We start from the raw sequence: 2,589 nt of genomic DNA on the forward strand, positions 1-2,589 counted from the left end.
GCTGGTACTATCAACTCGCACTCTGATTTGCTGGTTTTAAGAATTGCAAGTGAGAATTCATGATGAAAACCATTTTATTGTGTCTTAGGGAGATATCCAGGATAAGCTAACCAGCATTTTCATCAGCCTGTCTGTTTCTTTGCCATCTAACAATCCAAAACAGACAGTCAGAAACCTCCCTGGCTTAGAGCCAGTTCTGAACGCTCTGCAAGAAAATGCAACCAAAGCAGAGGTAAATTGCAAAATCTACCATAACACTTGTATTGCTTTAATATTTACCGGTCTCAAACTTGGATTTCTTTGTCACGTGATATTTTGTCTCCCAGGTCACCTTTAGAAATGCCGGCTGTGGAAGTGACAACATCTGTCAGAGTAACCTGCAGCTCGAGTATAGGTTCTGCACCAAAGACCAACAACAAGACAAATGTGACCCTCTAGCCATGTAAAACCATTGTCTATGTGGCTTGTGCATGATTTAGGACTGGTGTTTTTTCAATTGCTCAAAAATTGCACATGATTGATACTTGGAATGAAGTTTGTATAAAGCTAGTGTTTTGTTGCTGTAACTGCAAAACATGTACTGACAAATGTGGACCTATTAGTTTTAATATCTCAGGGGCAATAATCAAGTAATAATCACATTATGTGGGAATTACGCAATACACTTTGCTTATTAGCTACATATTTGGCACATTTTGTAATATAGACTTTAAAAGAAAAAAACCTTCCTTGGCATTCCTGAATTTGGCTGTATCTTTGTGTGTTGAAGGGAAAATGATATTCCTGTCATTTCTCCTGGTGATAAGAATCTTGCCCTGGAGGTCACTGTAACCAACATAGGTGGAGATGATGCACACCAGAGCCAACTTTCTGTGGCGTTTCCAGAATTTCTCCAGCTATCATCAGTCGAGCCGAAGAAGAGTAGTGTGAGTGCCCCATTTTACTGAAAACACATTTCTGTGTAATTCTCGACAAGTTTGTATCAAAAAGCCTGACTATGTTTTGTTTTTTACCATAATGCAGTCACATTTGTATAACACTCTGTTGCATCTGTTTGGAAGGACTGTCATATTCAGGCCTAGACTTGTACGCTCAAAAAATAGAATGTCGGATTTTAAGAGGAGTCTCAAGTTGTGTCTAAAGTATTCCCTACTGTCCTCAATTAAACTGTATGAACTAGAAGTTTCAGATAACTAGTGGTGCATGTTAGCATGCTAAATAAAAGTTAATTAATAGTTTTGGTTCGTACACATTGTAAACCTTGCCCACACACCTTGCAGACTTGTAGACCAGTATTACTGTCTTAAAATATTGTCCAACAATACAGTATATTTATCATTTTGTCTATTTTATTCACTAAACAATGACTGAGCAAATTGAAGCTAACAAAACATGTTATTTCATTGAAAGAACTCTTAAATTAAGTGTTTTAGTGTACATTCGTTCAGATTTTACATATACGTAGGTGGTGTTTTCAAATACCTTTTGTCTTTTATCATGGTGCAGGAAGCTCAGGTGCAGTGTAACCCAAATGAAAATAAAACACAGGCTGACTGCCAACTTGGAAATCCTTTTAAAAGAGACTCAAAGGTATGAAAAGTAATAACAATTTTACTCAGACCATCAAGCACATTGTCAGCCTCCTAATTCATGTTTTTTTCTTTTCAACATTTTCAGGTTTCATTCTTCCTGATACTTAACACAGAAAGGCTTTCCTTGAGAGTAACAAGCGCTAATGTGACTATGTTGCTAAAAACGTAAGAAGACTCTAGCTGTGATGATATCTTACCGCTAGTTTAACAATTAATCGACATAATACTTAATAGAAGTAGTATAAAGGTTTATAGTATGAAGAACTTTAAAAGCTAATGGGTTTGGAAGTTTAAATCTTTTACTATTTTTGTAATAAATGTTTGTTTGTTTTTTGGCAATAGGATCAGCATTCAAAATATTCCAGAAGTCGTTGCAGAAGCAAAAATTATCTTTGAACTGCATCTAAAAATCGCTGGGTAAGTCTTGTTAATTGTTAACCAAAAATGTTTTTTGAAGGAAATTAATACTTTTATTTACCAAGGACACATTAAATTGTCAAAAGTAACAGTAATGACATTTGTTTATTTCAAATAAATGCTGTTCTTTTTAACTTTCTGTTCGTCAAGGATGAATATTGTTTTCAATATTGATAATAATATGTTTAAAATATATATATTTTTTAATCTTTTCTTTTTTGGTCCAATGAATGTAGCCTAGGTGAGGTCATGAGAGATCTTTCAAAAACATTTTTTAAATCTTACTGAACGGTAGTGTTCAAGCATTAATGTGGATTCTGCAATGCTTGTGACTGAATGAAAATACTGCTGTTCTCTGAATAACAGAATGCTTGTTTTTTGTCTTTGTAGTCTTGCTAAACCTTCCCAATTATTATTTGGAGGAGAAGTAAAAGATTTGAAAGCAATGAAATCAGAAAATGATATCGGCTCTTTGGTTCAATATGAGTTCAGGGTTGGTGTTTCAGTCTCCTTAAAGCTACAATAATACATTTCTATGCTTTATTATTCATTATCATTAGCCATAATTCAATCTGGTTTA

General features: G+C 34.5%; 1 protein-coding gene across 1 annotated transcript; it reads left to right on the forward strand.

Moving 5' to 3' along the window:
• Window positions 1-87: 87 nt before the first annotated feature.
• Window positions 88-2,535, forward strand: LOC107579275 (integrin alpha-6-like). The gene is made up of 7 exons (XM_016265120.1): window positions 88-232; window positions 327-442; window positions 770-926; window positions 1,507-1,590; window positions 1,678-1,757; window positions 1,935-2,009; window positions 2,400-2,535. Coding segments are annotated over exons 2-7 (534 nt in total). The 5' UTR covers window positions 88-232; window positions 327-440.
• Window positions 2,536-2,589: the final 54 nt, after the last annotated feature.

Source organism: Sinocyclocheilus grahami, unplaced genomic scaffold (assembly GCF_001515645.1).
Source record: "Sinocyclocheilus grahami isolate Dianchi unplaced genomic scaffold, SAMN03320097.WGS_v1.1 scaffold16135.1, whole genome shotgun sequence".
NCBI lineage: Eukaryota > Metazoa > Chordata > Actinopteri > Cypriniformes > Cyprinidae > Sinocyclocheilus > Sinocyclocheilus grahami.